The 23,676-nt window shown below is 35.1% G+C and overlaps 1 protein-coding gene across 1 annotated transcript in view; it reads left to right on the plus strand.

Moving 5' to 3' along the window:
* LOC118193553 (calcyphosin-like protein) overlaps positions 1-23,676 on the plus strand; it is a 49,401-nt gene that overhangs the window by 23,744 nt on the left and 1,981 nt on the right. Inside the window, exons 2-4 of the mRNA XM_085819790.1 lie at positions 2,119-2,294; positions 11,507-11,684; positions 19,086-19,295. Of these exons, the coding sequence (XP_085675916.1) occupies positions 2,146-2,294; positions 11,507-11,684; positions 19,086-19,295 (537 nt within the window). The 5' untranslated portion in view covers positions 2,119-2,145. The remainder of the gene's footprint in view (positions 1-2,118; positions 2,295-11,506; positions 11,685-19,085; positions 19,296-23,676) is intronic.

Raw genomic sequence — 23,676 nt, forward strand, 5'->3', positions numbered from 1 at the left:
ACGTAAGCAACCAACAAACTATCGGCGACAAACAGACACTTAAGCAGCATATATATATAGGGTGAAGTAACATCTTCTCCTCCGAAACGGCTGGCTCCCGGACTTAGAGAAGCACACCGTTGGATTCTGCAGGTCCGTGGCACGCCATTTTGACCATTCGCGTCTTCTTGGGACTTTAATTAGCCGAGATATTAATTAAAAACTAATTTTCCCCTACGTTTTCCCTACATTTTCCACTTTCTTTCTTGGGTTTTCCCTATTAGAGGGATTTGGCTATGTGCCAAATTCTTTTTTCTCGAATATCTACGGAACGGCGCCGAGTTGAAATTCGAGACGCATATCCTCGGATTCCAAAAAATTCTCCGAATACATCGATACCGTTTTCATCTTCGTACGACCTAAATCGGCCGTGATATTAATTAAAAATGGCGAAATGTTAATTTCCGCACTTATTTTTCCGAGTGGAAACAATAAACTATCGGCGACACACACTTTAGCCGCTTATTTATATAAAGATAATTGTACTGATATGTAATAATTATAATATTTACTTATCTTTATATTTAAATATGACTGTAAGCAAATGGTAATAAGAATATTACAATTAACTTATGTAGTAATTCTTGAATACCTTGTAAAAGTTTTTTTTTTGGGGGGGGAACACTGATCCGCGAATTTTTTCGTAAGTTTTACCGGTCCGCGGACCAAAATAGGTTGAGAAGCACTGCTCTGGAGGACTTTCTAAAGGAACTTGGCTCGCATCCACGTTACACATGCGGCAAACCACGAAAACGCCCATGCAGCCAGCCTTTTTGTCGAGACTCAAACCCCAAACTGAACTAACTGTGTTCAGCAGCTTTTACCGCTCGGCCGATAACTTCATTTAACGAGTGAGCTAAAGGCAACAGAATTTTACTGTTTGCAACATCGAATACAGCGGAAAAATTCTTTTCAACGAAGCTTGTATGAAAATTGCCACTTAATTTTTGAAAATCGCTCGATTTTTTAGATTTTCGGACCCCTTTTTTCTTTTTTTTTTTAAATTTTAGCGTCTAAAAATATATTGGATATTTTTAGATGCTGAAATTAGAACTTTTCACAGATAATAAAACGAACTTTTCGTTCTCTTTTAAAACGAAAGTGATAAAAACAATAACTGACCGGTTATCTACATTTTCAAAAAAAAAAAAAAAAAAAAAAAAAAGTATTGCAGTCTGAAGCAGACGGGGGAAAAAGTATTTCTCGCGGAAAAAATTGCTTTTGAGTTTTCTATCTTGGCGCTATGAGGAAGTGGATGATGCAGTTTACTATCATGAACTTTTCGTGACGAATTGGCGATACTAATTTTTCACAAGCTTTTTTTTTTTATTGATAATGTGTAATTGAAACTAAAAAGCGGAAGATAAAATACAATGAACAAAAAGTTTTTATACAATAAGCTTTTATTTAAAATGGATATAATAATTAATGCACTAAAAAGAGAAAAAATAATTTATCATATAGTTTAATGCTAATAGTCGATTAAATAATTCTATTTACAAAATTCATCTACAGTTCTATCACGTATAATAAAACCATGGGGCGCCCATGATAAATTAAGAAAGGTAATAATTTATACATTTGACAACACAATTAAATTAACAGTAAATTAAAAATGGTAATGATATATACATTTGATAATGCAGTTAAATTGATAGATTTTTTTAATTAGACGCACCATACTTTTTTTAATTCGCGAATGAAATTTAACTTTAGGTCAGCCAAATATTTTTAGGTTCTCATAAGCACTTTTCAGTGGCTGTTATTTTATTCTTCCTTAAAAGAGAGAGCTTATGAGGCCTCTCGAGGCCTTATGAGGGAACATGAGTCCCTCCTTATGAGGGCGATATTTATTTCTTCAGAATAATAATCTAGTTATTGCTTTCTTTTTTATAATCTTTAAGGTATTATGATGAAATATTCGAATATATGAGCAATTGATTGAAGATTATGATTTTGGTTTCAAGCTGCATTATAGCATATAACTTGAAAAGAAATCGCAGAGAACATTTTTCTTGAAGTTCTTGATTAAAATTTGTTCGACTTAATAAATAAAAATGCACTTTTTTTATTATTTAGGTTTAATAAGGACATTTATTTTGAATTATGCCACGACCGCTATCTGCACAAACTAGAAACGAGCAAGTAATGAAGGAGAGGGCGGGCAAGCAGCTGATGGCTACTGACGACCCGCTGGAGAAATTACGCCTTTTATGTCTACAGAGGGGAGCTAAAGGTATCCTTGGCTTAGGAAGGTAAGCACGTACGTATATATATATGTAATAATGCAGAAATGATAATTGCGCAGACGTTAATCCATAATAAACACCAAACTTGGCAGCCAAGGCATATTCAATATTCACATTTTATCTCAATTTTTATTTGTGGCCACAATTCACATGGAACTCTAATCTTGCCTATTTTCTTGTATAACCATTTTGCAGTGCAACAGCTCTTGTCCAGTCGGATTAAGGAAAGTTTAATATATAAAATACCGTTGCTATTATTGCGCAGACTTATTTCCTACTACGCTCAGTATTGCTTAGACGTGTTGCTTATAGCTTCTGCTAATTGTTGTCTATTGCTCTGAAAATGTAAGCTGTATAAAACTGTGGGGTGCATATCACGTAAGATGTAAAATATGTGACACAAAATTATTAACTTTAATTTGAAAATAGTCCTTTTTATTTCCCATTTTAATTTGGCTATCTCCCCTTTCTGTTCTAAACTGTTTATAGCAATTTTCTGGACTGCAGCTTTCTAAATTAACTTGTTCATGCTTGCTTATTCAATCATTCTGCATTACGACAGCTCGTATCCAATCGCAGAATTTTAGCAAAGAAATCAAGCCTATAAATATCACTGCTACTAATACGCAGTACTTTTTTCTACTCCGCCAGCTGTTGTTTAGATGCTTTGCTTAGCCTCTGTAAACTGCTTTCTATTGTTATGAAAATGTAAGCTGTACAAAATTGTGGAGTGTATAACGCACCCGTAAATCATGTTGTGTTAATCTATTTATGCATATGAAAGCTTGCTCTGTTACGAAAATAAAATTATGTGTTTAAATCAGCGGCCACATCTGAAAACTTTTCTTCTCCGTTCTCTTATAAAAAGTTTCTATGCAGATGCTTAATTAGAATTCTCGAGTCATCTACTGAATTATTACATATATATGCATATTTTATTTATGTTAATTATAAACATTCTTTGGCAATTTTCATAAAATTTTTTATAAGAAAACGATTGGTTTCTTCTGTGTCTAAATACTGACAAATAAAACGTCTTCATTAAATGAAGAAAGTAGCCACGGAGATATCTTAAAACAAGCTTGAACAGTCGAAGAAAAGCAGTTCATATTAATTTTGCTTGTATCTAACATATACATGTCATTTTAAGCATATAGCTTGCGTTTAATTCTTGACACTTTAGTTTTAAACAGATAAAGTTTTAATTCGACACTTTTATTGTTCTTGTTTCAGCAGACGTGATGGACTATGACTAATTCTGTCGTTATTCAACTTGTCACCCTGAGCATTAGTGATGACAGGATGATTTGTATCTAATACCAAAGTTACTGTAGTACAAGATTTGCTCTTCCCGTACAGAAATCTTTGTGGCCCCACTGATCCATAGTGTGCTCCAAAGCAGTTACCTACTTGGGAAACTAAATAAAATTGTGTTTCCGTTTTTGTCACTTCTGTAAGTCAAGTGATGTCATTGAACTCGAGCATTAGGAAAAGCATAATCGTGGCTTTGTGTTGACCTTGCCTAATACCATACTAGGTTTGTATCAAGGCAGCACATGGAATAGTACCGTAATGGTTTCTGAGCATTTCCTACCTTTTTGGACCGTCCCATTAAGATCTCGAAAAATGAACTTTACGCGCTTCTTCTCTCTGTAGACGCTACAGTTACAAACCTGTGTCTTTCTCAGGATTCAAAGCATTGCCCGTGGCTAAGAAACTGTCTGGATGTTCTCTTTACTAATCGTGTAGATTTTAATTCAATAACTTGTAGAGACATTAAGTTATTTCGAAGCAAGAGACATGAAAAATGAGCAATGCACTCGCCGGGACTCGAACCACGGACCTCTCGAACACGCACTGAGTGTGCTGACCACTACACCACGAAGACATCCTAAAAAGGCGGGTGAAATACTACCTTATACATTCCCCCTTTTAAAGGGCGACTGAGGATTAGGGGACCCAATCGCCAAATCCTGGTGGTGGAGAATCATCATCCACCCCTCCTTTATTAATTCGGGGGCCACTGTAGAGACATTAGGTTATTTTGAAGTTGGAAAGATGAAAAATGAGCAATGGCCTCGCTGGGACTCGAACCACGGACCTCGCAAATACGCGCCGAGTGTGCTGACCACTACACCACGAAGGCACGCTAAGAAGGCAGGAAAAGTATCTTATAAAATAATGACATTTATCTTAGCAGGTATAACTAAGGTTGCCACCTCTTGACTGTCGAAATCCGGGAGAGGAAAAAAAATATCAATTTTCATAACTTTTTATTTTGTTTTGAACTTATATTTTGCATTTGATAGTACGGATTTCAAAATATATGGTCTGGAACTACAACAACTTCAAATTTAAAAAACTCTTTGCAGTCCATTTTAAACGTTGAAGAACGTTAGGATTTCTGCCTTGACATTCATCTTTCCTTAGTCCATGTACCGAATGCTATATTGAAAACATACTCGCAGGCAGCGTTTGATACAGGTATAGACAAAACGAATGAAACTACTTTCTTCAACATATCTCCAACTCTATTCTCGACCGTTGAAAAAAATTTTGATCACCTCAGATCAACTCTTACATTTGATTTAACAATGCTGTCTTGAACCTCCCTCAAAATGCAGAAATCTTCATAAAGTTTATTTTCATCAAAAGTTATTTTTAAATCAACGGCCAAGTCTCTCAAAACATCCCACGTAATCGGTTTTTTTTCATTGAAAATATGCTCAATTTACTATACTCTCAGTTTTCGAAATGAAGCCATTTTTTCAGGTAATCTAAACATCTCTCAAAGAAAATGTCTGCGTCTTTATAAAACGTAGCCTTGTCCGTTTCATTTAATTTGTTTAAAAAATCTCTTACTGAACTACCAAAAATTTGTCATTTTTCCATTTGTTATTTTTCGGCGGATTTCAAGCATAACATTGTGCAATTCTGTGCAAGTAACAAAATCACGTTCGATGATTTTAATTTCATTACCGAAAATTTGCATAACATTGTGCAAAGAGTAACAGTAGCACAAAGGCAGTGAGTTTTGGTCTTTAAATGCTTGCCAAATAATTGTACTACATTCTTCTTCTCCTTTTTCAATAAAATACACCCGTAAAGCTGGCCAATTACAAAGCAAACGCTTTATCGCTGGCAATAAAGATAGCCATCTGGTTGGCACATGGCACAAAATGTCGCGATACTCAATATTTAAAAATGCGTGGAAATCTTTCAAAGTCTCTGTTCGTTTAGCATATGCTGAAGATTAACTATAAACTTTCAAGACAAGGCTTCACTGTCGAATTTTATGCCTTTAAATGCAAATTTTGTGCAGTTCTGTCATATGTGGCATTTACAGTTTGCTTTTAAAACGTTTTCATTGTCAATCTTAAGTTTTTGATACACAGAATTATTTATGCCATAATTGACAGAAGCGTTATCAGCAGCAAACAAAGTTACATTCATTATATCTAAATTATTTTCGACGAGAACTCGACAAATCTGGTTTTTAATCTCACCACTTTTTTCTTGGGGACCGCGGTAAAAATCAAGGTGTCCGTGTTTTATCCCACTTCCCTTTTGAAAATATTGTACGACTACTGGAAACATTTTAACTTTGCCTTTATTCGACGCATCTGTTGCGACTGAAAAAAACTCTGCTTCTTTAATCTCATTTAAAAGTATTTCTTGAGCTGCAGGAGCAAGCACGCACTCTCGCAAATTTTGTGCATTTTGTTCTACAAGAAATCTTTTTTGCCAAAGAAGAATCTGGAAATAGAGTGTTATAACAATTTGCTTGTACAATCTTTGCTATTAAAACTATGATGGTGCTTAATCCCATGATAGACTGAAGTAATTCTAAATGTTGATATATTGTTCTCTTCTTTTGAAGATTTCTTCACGAAAAAGTTCGAAACCGATTGCGAAGAATCTCTATTCAGTATTAACAACTGGTATTTCTTGCTTTGGGAATGCACAGTTCTAACACTTATATTCTCCATTAAAGTTGTCTTTCTTCATAAGCCAATTAAATTGAGTTAACCACTTGTCTTGAAACGACGTCGAATACTTTGTCTTTTTTTTTTTTTTTTTTTTTTTTTTTTTTTTTTTTTTTTTTGTGGCACTTGTTCACTTGCTGAATCAGAATTGTTTTTGTCACTAGACATTATAATTATGAAAGTATTTAAATAATTTTAAAATACGCACTTGGTCGTAGATAGCTAACTGCAGACTAAATGAAAGAATGGATTGAAAATGAGAGGGTGGAGGGGGCGTGCACGCGACACGCCGGCTCCACTACTCATCAGCAAGGCGCTTACTCACCGCAGATCGCTGTTGCAAAGAAAGGTTTATGATCAAGTTGTAAGGCATTTTTCCCCTTCTTTGCCACGCGCCTTCTTGATGGAAGTGGACTGGAGTTCGAATATCGGCGACAACATTGCTGATTTTTCACGTTTTCCTGCTTCGATAAACCTGATAGCTCTACGAAGTCACAGACGAATTTTACAAGAATGCTCATAAACCATCAAAGAATTTAACATTCAACCAAATTTACCTTGGTGAACTTTGCATCATTTTCTTATGCCTTTACAATCATTCTATTAACGACAATTTCTGATGACTTTTCCAGCATTAAAGTATTGAATTTTCTAATGTAAATATGGTTTGTTTCTAATATAATTAAGAAATTCGCGCTATCTTTGATGAGCACTGTGGATGGTTTCGTGACAACACTTTGAACCACATAAATATCATTCCATGAAGCCTTTCAAATACACATCTCTATTAATTTTCCAATTATCTTTATATATAAACACAATTTGGAACAGTCAGTCGCATCTTGATTAAATCAATAAAACATTATGCCTTGAAACTTTTCTAAGAAAAGTAGGTTTCCATTAATTAGCCGTTAGTTATTTCTGTAAATATCAGTTTAGAGCAGTTAGCTTCAGAATTATCGATTTTATACTTTTTAACATGGATGGAAATTTTAGATCTCACGCAATCGGTATTTTAATGGAGGACAAATTCTTTGCTCCGTTTTGCCAGGTGCACTTTTTTATTTCTTTTCATGTCCAGGACAGGAAGCGAGAGTTCTTGAAATCGATTAACTAGTTTCTTCTAAAGATCAATCAATCTCATGCACTACAAACCTTGTACACTGTAGAAACCATGACAATGCTGCAAACAACAAACAAAAATTATGTACCTTTTTCATACATATTATGCTTATTACCGAAAAAAAAACATGCTGCTTTAAATGACATTTTATAAAGAAATAAAATATACTTATTGCTAAAACCTGGACGTTTTTCCTTAATTAAAAACTCTTTTTTTTTTTTTTTTTTTTAAATATATATATAGTGTAGTACAGATATTTATAAGGCATTAAAAGTAATCGGGAACAGGTTGCTTTCAGATCCAATGGCTGACCTTAAAAAGGTTATATCTAATGGTGAGTGAGGCCTACCAGCGGCCGAGCGGTAAAGCTCCTGAATACGGGGGAGTGCGGTCTGAGGTTCGAATCCCGCGAACAGGCTGGCTTTTTTTTGCATGGGGGTCTTCGTGGTTTTCCTTTCATGTTTTTTCGTGTTTCGCTTAGAAACGAGCCAGTTTCGCTTAGAAAGTTCTCCACGAAGACATACTTCCCTTCCGAGTAGTGCCTTAGGGAGGAATATGTATATAATAATAATAATAATGGTCAGTGAATTTTTGCCTCTGTTACAGCTTAAATACTGAAGCACATGTTAAAATTTCTGACACACCAACGCGACTTCGTAACATACCCACGCAACATCCACTCAAGTATTGCCAGTTCAGGAGACATAAATCTTTCATTTTTATTCGAAAATGCCCGATAATTACAGGTGTAGGTTTCCGATTCAACCTGCTACACTCATGTCCATAAATTAAGGATAATTCGGAGTCACGCGGAAATCGAACTCTAAAATAAATATATCATCTGTAAAATCACTACACACATCTTCAAGAATCATGCAAATTTCAGGAAGTAACCAGAGGACACCGATGGTACGTCACAATGACGAGAGTGTAAGAGAGTGATATATAAGGAATACAGGCAAAGAAGTAAAATTGTTCGCAGGCGCTTTATAAGCATTTCAGTGCAATAACCGAATAGTTATGACACAAAGGACGCATTTGGATGATTTTTTTACGTGGTAGAATTATCGGCCGTCTGGAATGTGGGTGTACTCAACTGGAAGTATCAAACGAACTTGAAATTGCCCAGAGTGTCATCTCCAGGCTTTGGCAACGATTCCAAGATGTTGGTAATGTGAGTAGACGTTACAGCACAGGTGGCCCCAGAATTACAACGCCGAATGAGGACCGGTATTTGGCAGTTACTGCCAAAAGAAACAGGCGGAGCACAGCCTCAGACCTGTCTCGTCAGCTCTCTTCAGCCACTGGTACGACAATTTCAAGTCAGACCGTGTACAGACGCTTAGGGCAGATTGGTCTATATGCTCGTAGACCTGTCAGATGCGTTCCACTTACTGCAACTCACTGTCGCCTGCGGTTAGCCTGGAGTAGAGAGCATGCATTGTGGACACCGCAACATTGGGCTTGTGTGATGTTTTCCGACGAGTCCAGGTTTAGCTTGCAGTCTGTTTCTCGCCGGACTTTCATATGGAGAGCTCCAGGTGCCCGTTACCACCAAGAAAACATCATTGAACGACACCGTTACGGTGGTGCAGAAGTGCTCGTTTGGGGTGGAATTATTCTGGGTTCCAGAACTGACCTGCATGTTCCATTTGGAACCATGACAAGCCAAATCTATCGGGACGTCATTCTGCAACAACATGTACGTTTGTTTCGGGGCGCCATAGGCGCACAATTTGTGTTTATGGATGACAACGCCCGTCCTCACCGTGCAAACATCGTAAGCGAATGCCTTCAATCGGAGGATATCACCCGTATGGACTGGCCAGCATTCTCACCGGACTTGAATGCAGTAGAGCACGTGTGGGACATGATTGGCCGATGAGTTGCAGCCCGTCAACCTCCTCCTACATGTCTACCGGAACTTCGGAGAGCATTGCTTTTTGAGTGGTGTAATATTCCCCAAGATCAGATAGATAATTTGATACTCAGCATGCCTAGGCGTTGTACGGACTGTATTGCATCGTCTGGGAGACATACAATGTATTAACAATCATACCAACCATGCAATATTGGTTTTTTGTAAATAGGGTTTTTTTTTGTAATTTGCTCCAGGAAGAAAATATCGCTAATTTTTTTAATAATATCAAACATATAGCATCTTTTTTTGCTCTTTACCTTTCGCTTAATAAATAAGCTTTACAAATAAGTCAAATTTGTTTTGCTTCTAACTCTTTCTTTGCCTGATTTTGCATTATCCTTAATTAGTGTAGATTAAATTGAATTCTGTAGTCTACCACTACATCTCTAACTTTGAATATATCATTAAATTAACTTTTAAGTTCTCATCGCAAGTAATCGGTGTTTTATGTAAGGGTGTAAGTCCATGCCTTCTGTTATGCAGTTTGTGATAAATAAAAGGTTTTTTACACCCTTTCCCTGTTGTGTTAATCTTCACGCCCGTTCGAGAAGTCGCAAAGCTAACACTCAAGTAGATCTAGTGACTATTTTATAATTGCAAAACGTACTAGATCTCACACAATAACCTGTGCTTTAATTTCATATTAGTAATCCGTCTAATTAAGATAATTTAAGCTATATTTAGCTTGTAATATGATAAATTTCATGAACATTTGCACCATTTTTGGGATTGATAAAAAAATTCTAACTCCATACATCACGTACTTGGTGCAAAATCGACTGGTGCACCTTTCATCATTTATGGCTAAATACGTTTAATGCAACTATTATTTGAAAATAGCGTTATATTATTTTTGGTGCATTTTAGCACGTCAGCAGATACAGTAATTATTTGAAGCTTTTGCTGCAAACATGCATTAATCTCTTCACAATTTCAGAACAGTCGGAGCCAGTTGTGTAGTTAAAATTTAATTCATTCTGATTGTACATACTATTTTGTGTTTGAGTTACTTAGCCACAAGTGGTGGTTAGTTGTGAACACCGAGTGTGCGCATGTTGTGTTCAGTTTAGTTAAAATAAAAAGGTTGTTATAATATTCGTCGGTGGTCATCTCTTTTCAAGACATAGAATTCGCTGTCTTGTCTTCGATAGGGTCTAAATATTATGCTTCCGAAAAGAACACGATTTTACAACTTCATTTTCGGAATCATGACGACATCGGAAATTACACTAGTAGCGTAAACATCAAAAATCTCAATGAAATCAAAATAATTTAGAGAGTATGCATTGTTTTTAATTTGTTCACTTTAAAACACTGATAAACAGGCGTAATATAAGCGCAATGAAATATAGCAGTGTAATACAGGGTGCGGCAGCGTTCATAGTAGGATATTAAAAACACACCATAAGGCAGTAACTGTAATTTATTTATTACCTCTTATGTCAATTAATAGTTAAAGGTATGCCATTTACTAATGTGTGAGTCATTGTCCATTGCGTGAATTACTTTCTGAATATGATGCCTGTCAAATGATGCCCCCTCTGCACAACACATTCATTTAGACGGCGTTGGAAGCTTGCCATAAATCGGCGTAACGTATTCCCTGGGGCATTGACGACGGTAGTTCTGATGCGATCCTTCAACTCAGGAATCGTGGCACAACGTGTTCGGAAAACTTCTTGCTTCAGGTAGCCCCAAAGGAAAAAGTCTGCACATGAAAGATGAGGCGAGCGAGGCGGCCAGGAAATGTCACCAATACAGGAAATTACTCTACCTGGAAATGTCTGTCGCAATGGTCCGTCCATCTGGAACTTTCCCATGACGTCTCAAGTTGAAATGTTGCCAAAATAGACGCTGGATAGCAATAACAGAGTAGTTATTCTTGAAATAACTTTCAACAGCAAAGGCACGATGCTGTGCAATCCACCGATTCATATCACTGTTACACTCGAAACGGCAGCTCATTAGTACACGAATGCGGCACGAGCTGACGCGCATTCATGCAGTACATATTTGTACTACGCAATTCAAATTACACTATGAACGCTGCCGCGCCCTGTATAAGCGAAAAGCAATGTAATGCAATGTAAGCGAAATGAAAGCAATGTAATATAAGCTAAACGAAATCTTTCGAATATTAAGAATGTTAACAAAACTTGCTTGACTTTGTATAACGCTTTTATTTCAGAGTTTTCCGACGAATGGATGACAACCATAGCGGGGATTTGAACATGGAAGAATTCGTGAAAGGCATTCGTGACACAGGACTCAACATAACCGACGAAGAAGCCGAAAACCTCTTTAAGCAATTCGACAAAGATGGATCGGGAGTCGTTCATTACGATGAATTCCTCAGAGCTGTGAGGGTATGTTGAATCTTGAATTCCCATCAAGTGAGTGCACAATGCAGTTTGAGTCAAAATGTCCCCGTAACCTAGAAATTATCGTAGAAAATAACCGTAAGAGAAGGTATAGTATATGTGATTTAAAATAATCCAGTATTTAATCAAAAATAAACGATAGGCATATAACATTTAATTTATGTCTTTTAGAATACATGCAAAAATAATTAATTGCTTCATATAGAATCATTAGAAACATTAGCTTGAGTTGAACTTTCAGAGAATTTCGGTTTCGTAAAATTTTCGAACTTTACGATTTAAACCTTGTTAAAATATAAAGCAGAGGTGAAACATGCAAATATTTCCTTTCTTTTTATAAAAAGTTCACCAGTAGTGGAGCGGTATAGTCGCTTAAGACTGGTAGTTCGATATGGATTCGAATCCCGGCGAATGGGTTGGCCGCATGGACGTTTTCGTCGTTTTGCTCATGTGTTCTGTGGATAAAAGTCAGTTTTTCCATAGAAAATCTTACACGAATCCTTCTCCCTACTCTCTTACGGTTAGTCGGATAACTCTCATATGCTTCTCTATAATTAAGTAAATCACTCAATACTAAACGCGATTAATATACTTTATTGTCATTTAATAAATTCATTGTTGTAAGTTCCATATAAAAACTCCTTCTGTATTGGCCAGAATATGAGACTATGTTTTGCCTTTCAAAATGTCCTTTTGAAAAAGCTATTAATTTTATATATAAATCCCACATTTAAAAATATGTCAAAATAATTTATTACTTACTATCTTATTAAAAATATGAATTTAACATGAAAATATGGTTCTTAAATCATTTAAATATCTTTCTTAAAGAACACCTTTTTATATGCAAACTATTTTTATTTTCATGAGAAACCTCTAAAAGTGCAACATCATCTTACATGTTGTTCGATTCGGGCGACTTCTGGAATTCATCGTAAAAATATGAATTCAATGAACTAAACCTCGCCTACAGATGTTTCTTTTCTATTTTTAAATAATAGTAATAGCTTTTGTAGTCAACTAATACAGGCATTCAGAATAGGGTTTCAGGTATGTAATTCCATTTCCATTCGTGTATGTATTAAGGCTATACTTCTATTTACAATATATATATATATATATCATCCTAGAAAAATTCTTTAAACTGAATTTAAAAAAGAAACTAACCAAAAGGGCGTTTTTTTAAACATTTTGTGTGTTACCTTCATTTATTAAATATCATTTCTTCGCACTTAAACCATAAATTCAGTCCAACAGCAATATCGCAAAATATTTAAAAGAGCATATGTTTAGAATTTCCGCGCTTTCAGTCTCGCGCGGTGGAGATAATTGTTTTACGGTGTTGCCATTGCTCGTGAAGTGAATCCATTTCCGTACGGTGTTGCCATTGCTCGTTTGAAATCGTTCAGTTTCTTAATCAAAAACTCATATAAGCTGTACAGAATATGAAAAAGATAATAAAACAAATTCCGAATTCCTAATTTGGGCTTCCAAATGCCCATATTGGAGTGGAGATGTGCGTTATTCAAAATTTTAGAATTCTAGATACCGTTGTTTTATCACAATTCGAGAAGCATACATACATTTATGCAGATTCTTCATTATTTAATTTCTTTAGATATAATACAGGACTCTAATATTTGGTGGCAACAATTTGAAAAGTGATTTGCCGTTCACAATGGATCGACGCAAAATGTCAAAACGAAATTAATAAACCTTTTAAGTTAGCGCTCCTTTAAATATCACAAACGTTCATTTTGAGAAACTAATTCAGACAATAAAAATGGTGAAGGTCGATGATTAGCCAAAAATGTGTACGTAAAATATCTATCTGATGCATTAGAAATCGAAACCATTCCATTTTCGCCATGCACAAACAGGACAGAATTAGAAATGGGAAACAGAACATAATAGAGCTAAGATTGCAGAACCTCTCTGTCTAGAATATCTACGTCCTTCAATTTCTCCCGCATGATATGACATCATAAATTTTGATGAAATCCTTTCGGGCATGGATATATTTGTTCCGCCGCAAATTATGATCGAATTTATCTGCATTAGACTCAGCCACATGTAGAGCTGCCACCATTCGTTTTCCTTATACGGAGAGTTTGCAGAGAACCGTTCTAACTATTTTAATAAAAATATCTTTGCGTGCAGCTAGATGGTTAGATAGGAACCTGTCCCTCCCACTGGTGAGAATGTGAGGGTTGAATAACTGAGACTTCTTCGAACACGCAGCCGTTGATATAGAATAGTATATTATATGTTAATATTGATTATTCAATGGACGTGTATTATATGAGTATTACCACCTAGAAAATTTCACGACAAAATTTTAAATACATATTCTTGCTAAATGTTTAAATTCATCAATAATTCCTATTCAGTGTTTGAAATTAGTTTGATATTCTCTTATTTCTACAAATTCGTAGATTAAATTTAATGGCAAATTTTTGCAAATTAAATTTTTGTTACAAGCGTCGCGGATCATTAACATCGTCATATTTTGAACTTATAATTAAGTTAAAATTCCCATTTGAATTGAAGTTCGAAAGAAGAGTCATTTAGACATCTTGTCTATAGGGCCCACCAGCGGCCGAGATGTAAAATCGCTGAACACTGGTAGTTCGGAACGGGGCTCGAATCACGTGAACGGGCTGGCTGCATGCACGTTTTCGTGATTTTGTGTAATATGTGTAACATGTATGCGAGCCAGTTCTCTTAAAATGTCCTCCACAAAGGCATCCATTCCCTTAGTGGAGCCCTTAGACCTCGAGTTCTTTGCCATAATTAAATAAACCAAATTAAACCATTTTGTCTACAGGAGAAGTAAATGTTCACTTCAGCTTATTGATATCGGTACAATGACTGCACAGACTGACTTAACGCTTCGTTTGCGCTTCTTTAATATGAACATTGAAAGACAAAATTGCGATTTAAAAATTAAATTGTGAAGTATAAATAGTAATTTGAATTAAGACATTAGAACTGAATAGCTTAAATATGTCGTTAGGTTTTTTTTGACAGAGAAGAGGTCACAAACAGTGCCCTCGCCGGGATATGCACTTGGACCTCTCGATTACACGTCAAGTGTTTGGTGAAACATTAAATAACATTTTACGTCTTATTGGAAGTACTATAGTTATAATGAATATTTTTGCCGATCCTTATATTTCAAAAAAGAGATGAGTTGTTACTTGGCATGTTATGTAGTTTTCAATGCAAAAGTGTTTCTTAAATTTCTTTTTTTTTTTTAATATGACGGCATGTCTGAAAACAAATATGCCAATTCATTCGCTAGAATGCCTAAAATTGCATTGCCTACGGCGATGCAATTGTACCACTTACATTTACTTTACTATTATAAAAAAACATCTTTGTTCCTACAAATATTCCTGCAGTGACAACTGTAGGAATATTTCTATGTGTAAAAATTAAATTTTTCTCATTATATAAGTGATTATCAATAACACTTATAATATTTATAGTTCTTTGTTCCATATAAGGCGGTTGCGGTAGGGTACAAAGCACTACCGCATGCCACCTCCGAACAACAATGATATTTCTTAAGCCTGTTCATATTTTCTGTCTTTTCATGTCTTTTTAAATAAAATAAACTTGAATCTAAAGTACATTTTTAAGCTGTCAACTTTTGAACTTTTTTATGACTTCTAATTTTTTCCAAATCAGGACGATTTCGTAGGTCCTAAATCATCCAATGTTACTCTGCCTTTAAGAGACCTTTGTTGCATGTCAACAAGTAGTCCCTTAGAATATTCAGAAATAAAATAATACAAGTTCTGCATAATAGTAGATGCCTAAAACACAGTTGTACGCTGCGAAATTGAGCATAGAGTACTTTTATGCTAATTGTAGTTAATAAGGTCATTTGTCTCATTTGCAAGGATAGTGTATCACTGTTCAAAGAGTACGAGATTAAAAGACATTTCACTACTAATCAATTCCGAATAAAGTGATAATTTAATTCCAGAAGTAAGGAAAAATGAACAGCTTATAGATTGCTTCATAATTTATCTATACACCCAAACGTGTTCACATGGCAGACTAAAGAGCAAGAAATAAAGTAGAAACTTTGTTATTGGTTATACAATTGCCAAAACAAACAAACATGTTTTTAATGGAGACTATTCAAAAAATACTTAACTAAGGTTTGTGGAATTATATATTCTGATATTAAATAAAAATGTGAAAAAATATGGCTAATAAATCCAGGTTATCAACAATTTATTATCAATCACTCTCTCGGACAACCGCTGTAAGAGGAGTTGAATGTACTGATAAAAATTTAATGAGCATAGCTCCGAACGAAAATACGGGACAGATATGGCACAATTAATGATTTTTATACATGGATGTACTGCTAAATTCGATATTATTGAAGCATTAAATAAAAAAATGTGTTAAAACTGAACATGAATCATCTTACATTATTAACTTATAAATTTAATATGATGGAAGGGCTTGAAACACAGATAGCTCATTTTCCCCAAGCTGTTGAATCTAAGTGCAGTGGTATTTCTTACCATAATCAAATTTGATGGCTTAGGTTAGAAAAATTCCTAGGCGAATATGAGTCTTAAAAGATGATATCAGTGTATTTTTAAAAATTAAAGTATTATAATCTTTTATGGATTAATTAACAGATTTAGCCATTATCACCTACTGGCTTAAGTTTGCCAAAGCTCTGAACAACACTCATTATACTCTTCCAGCAGTACACATGGAAAATGACATTGACAACTTGGTTAAGAATTTCGCAAGTTCCATCACCGATGCCCATAAATGTGACAGTAAAGCTGCTAAAACCTCCACACCTCGTAGAAGTGTTGAGCTGAAGTACGCCATCAAAAACATGCAACGCTACTCGAAGGCAACAAAGAACCAGGTACCCTGAAGATAAACAGCAATTTAATAGACTGAACGATGCCGTCAGTTCTCTTACTAATACAGAAACACAAAACGACTGGACTAGCTATCTGAATTCACTCTGTACTGATGATAATTCAATTTGGATATCGGCATCTAGATTCAAGAAATACTTCAAAGCTATTCTGCCCCTTAAAGGCCAGAACGGGATCCATTACATCGAAGCTGATAAGGCGGACTCTTAGCTAAGCATCTGGAATCTCAGTTTTGCACAAACAACATTCACTATGCAGCCACAGAACACATAGTCTCTGACTTTCACTCTAGGTACACAACAAACCCACTCGCCAACAACATTGCTCCAGTCCGGCCGTCGGAAGTTATTGGCTATATAAAAAACCTCAAACCGAAGAAAAGCCCAGGAATTGACAAAATCACTGACAAGATGATTAAAATGCTGCCTCTAAAAATGATCTTCAAATTCACAAAACTTTTTAATGCTATTCTACATTCGCAATACTTCCCAGCCGAGTGGAAAACGGCTCGTATTACTCCAATTCTCAAGCCACACAAGCCAGCCAATGAGTCTAGTTCCTATAGACTCATCAGTCTGCTACCATACCTAAGCAAGCTCATGGAAGCAATTATTCTCAAACATATAAAAAGTCACCTAAACAGAAGGAATATTCGGACCCTTCAACAATTTGGATTCCACTTAAATTTATCTACGTCTTATCAACTATATCGTATTGTTGAACATATCTCGGAGGACTTTCACTAAAAGAAATTCACAGGAGATCTGTTTATCTACATAGCCAAAGCTTTCAATAGAGTTTGGTTGGACTCACTTATTTACACAATTCACAATCTGGAGTGCCCAGATTACATTGCACACGTAATTAAATCCTACCTAGCAGGTAGACATTTTATCGTTCAGATTTCTGATACACAGTCATCCCGCCGTGCTATTTTAGCAGATGTACCACATGAATCCTTACTTAGCCCCACTTTATTCAATATTTATGTGAACGATATTCCTCGCATACCTCACACTACACTTATACTGATGATACAGAGATTCTTGCACAAAACACATTTCTTAGTCCAGTTGCGTGAATGTGACATTTTTAAAGTCACATTCACGCACTAGAGGCCTGGCTTATTAAATGGAAAATCGAAGTCAGTGTGGACAAGACCATTGCAATCATTTTCACCAGAAAAAGAACATTCACCAGTATCTGCAGTTATATGGAACAACTCTGCTCTGAGCTAAGCGAGTCTCTTATCTCGTGGTGATCCTCACTAATTCTTTCACATGCCCCCCCACACACACACTCAAATCTCCCGAAGTTTCGAGTCCGTAAAGCTAAACTATGCCCCTTAATTGCTCCAAACAGCGTTCTATCTATTGACAACAACTTACTCATTTATAAATCCATGCTGCGGCCATGTTATATTATGCCTGTCCAGTCTGGGCGTATTCTTGTAAATTTTACCCCCCCCCCCAAAAAAAAAACCTTTAAACTGCACAGAACTGTGTTCTCAGGCAGATCTCCAAAGCGCTCTAGTACGTTCGTAATAATACCATTCATGAAGAATTTGACATTGTCCAAATAAGATTATTTTATTAATCTTGCAGTTAAATTTCTACCAAAACGAAAACACTAAGTCATCCTGATATCTGGAACTATAACTATCTAGATGAGCAGCATAAAAAACGGCCAATGGCCATACTCAACCCTAGGGTGATAATGGAATAATTAATATTGAATATCATTTTATTTATAATTTTACCTTCCTTGATTTGTATTTTTTGCCTCTGTATTACTATTGTATGTATCCTTTGTAAATTGTTTAAACTTCATCACTACGACTGCTTGCATTGTGCACTTAGTAAATTTTGTTCCCAATTAGCTTTCTGAACAATGTCCTCCAATTAATTAATTAACGTTTATAATATATTTAAAAAATCATTATTGCAAATTTGTTATCTTATTTCTTAACGTATTATTAAGTATATTATTTCGAAATTTTTAATCGTTCGATTTGGAATAGGAACTGGGTTAAGACACCCGGGTTTCTTAAACACCGTTCCAAGTCACTTTTTTTAACTTTTCAGGAGATCTTCGGTTTAAAAATTGAGGAAAGGAAACCAAAATAGAAATAATAAAATGATTGAATTTACTGTTATTGTTAAAAATATTTTGCGTATTAAAGCAAGCTTTCTTGGTAAGTATTGTCCGTAGTATATTTTCTACAATACAACAAATGTTGAAACAAATACTGAAATCGCTTTATATTTCTTTTAATTTTTTTATTTAAATGAAATTTTAAGATGTTTTATATCAGATTACATTGCTGTAGTATCATGAATTAATATGATACTAACTTAATTATATTATTATTACGAATAAATTGTAGATTTACATGTACGTAATTGAATAAGTAAGAAAAAAAGTTTTGTTGATTAATTACCTGTTTCCTTTTCGCTTGCAGCCGAAAATGAGTGCTAGCCGATTGGCATTAGTGGAGAAGGCTTTTGAAAAAATGGATAAAACGGGTGACGGTAAAATCACTTATGAGGACTTAAAGGGAATATATTCTGTTCATAATCATCCTGACTATTTAAATGGACAAGTTACTGAAAAGCAACTATTAAATAGGTTTCTGAAGAATTTCGAGGAAAGCGGAGTTGTCGATGGCGTCGTAAGTACTTTTTATCCTTTTGGTAACCTTTAAGTTGTAGTTTTTATTATTTATCAAAAATTGTAATATGTTTCCGTGATTCAGGCCTTTGTTCTGAAAAGTACCAATGGCATTTGGGGTTTGCTTAGGTAGAACTTTTAGAAAATGCAAATCGTTTTGCAAGAGAACAAAGAATGATTCATAACGCTTACTAAGAGAGAACGCTTATCGTGATATAGTGCATGGAAAATACACCAGATATGAACACTGAACCCATTAAGTTTTTTCCCCCAATGGCAGATTGTGAACAATTACAAATGTAACCCAGTCCATTAACCTATACAAGGCCGAATGTGGTGGTCTATTTCTTATGGAGGCACCTAATAGGTGGGCCACAGTCGCCTTTCCTATGAAGATACGGACAGTTACAACCATGCCTCCTCCAGGATTCTAGGCCCTTCGGCATCGCAGTCAACTTCCCTTGTATAATGAAGCACATCACCGTAGGAAAATGGCGACTTTTGATGATGCAAAGAGCTTATATTGTGCATTTTGCTTTAGTCTAGTTTGCATCGTTATATTCTCTCTTGAGAGGCTGTTCAAAAGATTGCATTTATTCACCTTACTATCAACTGATAATGAAGAACCGAATTTCTCAATTACTGCCAGTTTTTAATGAAATTACCACATTTATGTGACACTTCTGAAGAATCAGGAAATTGTATTTTGGTGGAATATATGCAAAATTACCGTAGTATTCATTTTAATTCCCCTTGCTAAAATTTGGAGAAACTGTTATTACATATTTGAATTCTAATAAAAAATTGCTTACACGTTGGTACACATTTACCGCTGTCCTACAAAGTCTTACTTGCTTTCAGAACATCTTGAGTTTGATACCAAGGCTTTCGAAAAAAAAAAAAAAAAAAAATGAAGATTATTGATCAAATCAAGTGGTTATCAAAATGTTAAAGACCATTGCTAAATGCAATATTATTATACTTTTATCGAGCTGACCTATAAAAATAGTCGGATATGTGAATTTTAGAGGTGATTTGCTTTAATTAAATAGTGTTATGAGATTTACTTTATAAGGTATTTCTCCCGCTTTCCTAGCCTGGCTTTGTGGTGTAGTGGTTCTGCACGCTGGGCCGGTATTCCGGAGGTCCGTGGTTCGATTCTCGGCGAAGGCATTTGCTATTTTTCATCTTGCCTGCTTCCAAAAAATACCTAATGTCTCTACAACTTAAGAGCAAAACTTCTAAATAATGAAATGTTCTAAAGAACTAAGGTAGTTGCATAGTTTTTCAAACAAACACAGCATAAAAAATTTTTTATTAAATTAATACAGTTACAAAAATATAATCGAACGCATCGATATTAGAAGTGATTTGCTTTAATTAAATAGTGTTATGATAATTCGTAATGAGCAAAACTTATAAACAATGAAATGTTCTAAAGAATTAAGGTAGTTACTTATTTTTTCAAACACAGCATAAAAAATTTTTTATTAAATTAATACAGTTACAAAAATATAATCGAACGCATGGATATTAGAAGTGATTTGCTTTAATTAAATAGTGTTATGATAATTCGTAATGAGCAAAACTTATAAACAATGAAATGTTCTAAAGAATTAAGGTAGTTACTTATTTTTTCAAACACAGCATAAAAAATTTTAATAAATTAATACAGTTACAAAACAGTAAAAGAGACTGAGTTGTAATAGGATTTTAATAAATTAATTGTTACAAAAAAATAATCAGACACATGGATTTTAGAGGTGATTTACTTTAATCAAATAGTGTTATGAGATTTAGTTAAGAGCAAAACTTATAAATAATGAAATGTTCTAAAGAGTTAAAGTAATTACTTAGTTTTTCAAACAAACACCGCCTAAAAAAACTTTTTAATAAATTAATATTGTTGCAAAACAGTAAAAGAGACTGATTTGTAATAAACTATGATTGTGACACGTTTATGCTCATGTGGATAAAAATGAGTGTGAAACCTTAGGCATAATAATTGTGTAATAAGGTATTAGTGGTTGATATATGATTGCAAGAATACTACCAGCTGCTCAAATGGTATTGAGCTTAGTTTACGCTGACGGCTATACTGAAGGGCCCGGGTTCAAATCCCTAAGAAGGCATGGATGTTTGTAAAGATATAGTGAATGTACGATATGAAGACACTCAAAATATACAGCGAGTTGAACGTCCTCGCTGAGGACTTTTCAAAATTTGGGCTACACTGGGAAAAATCGTACGATCACCTAAATGATGTTCAAGGCTACATATAGTACATCCTCAGGACTCGTGTAGTACGGCCTTGTTCTGCAGTCCCATCCCCATTAAATTAATTAGACATTTTTTCCTAGAGAATGTGGATTTTGTTTTTTATGTAAATTATTTCTTATTTGCATTGCATGAAAGATCTCTACGTAGGAGATTCGTTTTAAGAGCCCGGTAAAACTGTTATAAAGTCCGAGTTTACAGAATAGTATTTAATTTAAACTTAAGAAAACTTATTGTATGTTTTTCCTCCAAAGTGATAAAACAGTTAGAACTTCTAAACTGAAGTATAATGGTAAAATTTTGAGACTTGTGCATCCTGTTCTGTACAAATCTCAATATCAAGCATCTAGGAGTAACTATTGGTTATAAATTAAATTTTATCAAACATTTTAAAGAGATCCGGAGACAAACTTATGAAAATTCAAAAATATTATAAAAATACCTTCTTTGTGGATGTTATTACAATAAAGAATGCCAACCTAAAGTTTATTTTCAATAATGTTATTTTGGCTATTATGGTGTATGGTTTTGGCGGTTGGGACTGCAAGTCAGGGGAATTGATTGATTAGACAAAGATTAAATGCATCACATAGGGGCTAGATGTTTGCGATCACTCCTGATTTTCTGACCACCTCGCTCGACAGAGGCTGCGTGTGTGTTTGCGGTGTGCCCCCTTCTCATATCAGCATACGTTTCATTATAATAATTTATATTATTGTAGAATAAACATACACTGAAGAGCCAAAACATTACGACCACGTACTCAATAAAACCCTTTCGCCTGCAAAATGGCTGCAACTCGCCTTGGAATGGATGCCATAAATTCTGCGTAGATGACTGGAGGCAGGTTGTATTAAATGTCTAAGCAGCGGTCCGTCGAGATATTCCGACATGGTGGTGTTTAAGCTCTGAGCTGCCGCTCCATGACATCTCAAATGTGCTCTATCGGGTTATGATGCAGAGAGTTTGGCCAGGACATTAACTGGAATTCATCCTTATGCTCCTCGAATCACTTCACCACAATTCGAGCTTTGGGACATAGGACGTTGTCCTGCTGGAAGATTCCATTTTCAGTTTAGACCCCATGTAAGGATGCAACTGATCCGCAGTTACATTCAGTTAGTCTGCAGCTTTCATGGTTTGCTTTACACAACTAAGAGTCCAAAGCCGCCCAAGTGGTCACCACCAACCTGTGTATGACTTGCTGTACGGGAGGAAGCAACTATTCGCTTGCAAGACGGCGTACCCTGACACGACCATCGACGTGGTTGGATGAGAAATCATCATCATCATTCATCTGACGGGATGGGCCTTGTTAGCCTTACGGCTGAATTTGTTTCGGCTCGGGAGGCTGGAGGTTTAGCTCTTTAAAATACCGTTTAGGAAGATGACAGGGATATAATTTATTAATCACAATTCTCTATTTTTTGAAGACTAAGATTTTTCTGAAGTATTATCGATATTTGTACTTCTCTATGACGTAGTCAAACATTAAAGTGATTTTTTTTTTTTTAATTCTCAGAATGGAAACTAAATTCTTTTCTAAGGAGAAAAAATGTCTAATTGATGTATAAACAACAGAATGAAATTCAATTTTCATAGGTTTTTAATAAAGTGAGCGTCTTTTTTCGATACTGACGACACTGTCTTTTTTATGAATGAATTAATCGTTCATACATGAATCAGCTTCTATAATATAGTATTTTTCCGACCTTTTGCTAATTGTACATGTTAATTATAAAGTTTAGACCAGTTTTTGCTGTTCCTCAGATTTTTTTTTTCCTTGTGCCAGGGACAGTGGTGTTATCACCGGGGGAATAATGGGGTAATGGGAAATGGAGCTCTTGCCAAGAACAGTTGTATTACCATTTCTTTCACGATGAACTATAGTTCTGTTCGATCTATAAGTTTTTTAGTTGCAAACACTGATTTTATCTGCCAAGCTAAGCTTAGTTTCTTGTAGGAAGAGTAAATACGAACTGTACTCAAAGTTACGAACTTCATTGAGTTTTCATTATAAAACATTTGCTTTCCATATCACAAAATATAAAGTGTTTAAAGAATTACTATATATTATTTACATTGAAAATTCTTATAACATTTTC

The sequence above is a fragment of the Stegodyphus dumicola genome, chromosome 7 (genome assembly GCF_044657685.1).
Source record: "Stegodyphus dumicola isolate Sdum_Otavi_A_Nest chromosome 7, ASM4465768v1".
Taxonomy (NCBI): Eukaryota; Metazoa; Arthropoda; class Arachnida; order Araneae; family Eresidae; genus Stegodyphus; species Stegodyphus dumicola.